Source organism: Austrofundulus limnaeus, unplaced genomic scaffold (assembly GCF_001266775.1).
Source record: "Austrofundulus limnaeus strain Quisiro unplaced genomic scaffold, Austrofundulus_limnaeus-1.0 Scaffold4369, whole genome shotgun sequence".
Classification (NCBI taxonomy): domain Eukaryota; kingdom Metazoa; phylum Chordata; class Actinopteri; order Cyprinodontiformes; family Rivulidae; genus Austrofundulus; species Austrofundulus limnaeus.
In genome coordinates this window covers 2,687-3,658 of record NW_013956771.1, presented here as the reverse complement: position 1 = coordinate 3,658, position 972 = coordinate 2,687, and the positions used below count along the sequence as shown (strand labels likewise).

At 40.3% G+C, this 972-nt stretch overlaps 1 protein-coding gene across 1 annotated transcript in view; it reads left to right on the top strand.

Moving 5' to 3' along the window:
* Nucleotides 1-243: 243 nt before the first annotated feature.
* LOC106512119 (sulfotransferase family cytosolic 2B member 1) overlaps nt 244-972 on the top strand; it is a gene marked incomplete at its 5' end in the record, with an annotated part of 3,402 nt that continues 2,673 nt past the window's right edge. The window contains 1 exon segment of the mRNA XM_014000808.1: nt 244-455. Within this exon segment, the coding sequence (XP_013856262.1) occupies nt 244-455 (212 nt within the window).

The following is a 972-nucleotide window of genomic DNA, read 5'->3' as shown; positions in this document are numbered from 1 at the left end:
GGACATCTGCACACACAGGATTCTTTACAACACGCTGTCAGATTCCTGTTCGACGACACCGATATCCTGATTGTGTCCAACCCAATATACCATACCACTTTTATTTATAAAGCACTTTAAACAGCACAAGGCTGACCAAAGTGCTGTACAGTAGGCAGACACAACAGGACATAGTTGAAATTACAGTCAAAAAACAAAATGTTTAAAATGCCTTATGTCTATCCTCTTCTTGTTTCTGAACAGGTACCACATGGATGCAGGAAATTGTGACTCTCATTTCCAGCAGAGGTGACCCCCACTTATCCCAGACCGTCCCAAACTGGACCCGGGCTCCCTGGTTGGAGCAATACTACTGCGCAGATTTTTTAAAAGCCTCGTCCTCCAGACCTCGAGTCCTCACCACACACCTGCCTCATCCCCTGCTGAGCCCTGCCCTCCAGGCTTCCAAAGCCAGGGTCAGATAAATGTTTTCTACACTTATAAATTCAAAACTTGATGGACGTCATGCTTACTTTTACAAGCTCTCTTTGCTTTGGATGCTTCTGTTCTTGTGTGAGCAATCATTCTGGGTGAACAAAGTGCAAACTTTAAAATGTAGGCATTCTCCCAGAAGGAAAGGAAACACTTAAAATAATTGAACTTTCAGGCATTTCCTCTGATAAATTACTGTGAAATCTGTGTTTTAGTAGAAACATGTCCATCTATGTGCAAACATTGAAGTATTGTGTTCATGAGGCCAGTGAAAACAGGTGTGCTAATTGGTAACTTGAACCAGGTGAGATGAGTGGCTAAAACACAACTGAGTTCAAAAACAGATTGGAATAAAACATAGCAAAATTATCTTCATGAAGTGTTGTATTAAAAAAGTCACATACATACCATACCAATACATACATACATACCATACCAATACATACATACATACCATACCAATACATACATACATACCATACCAATACATACATACATACC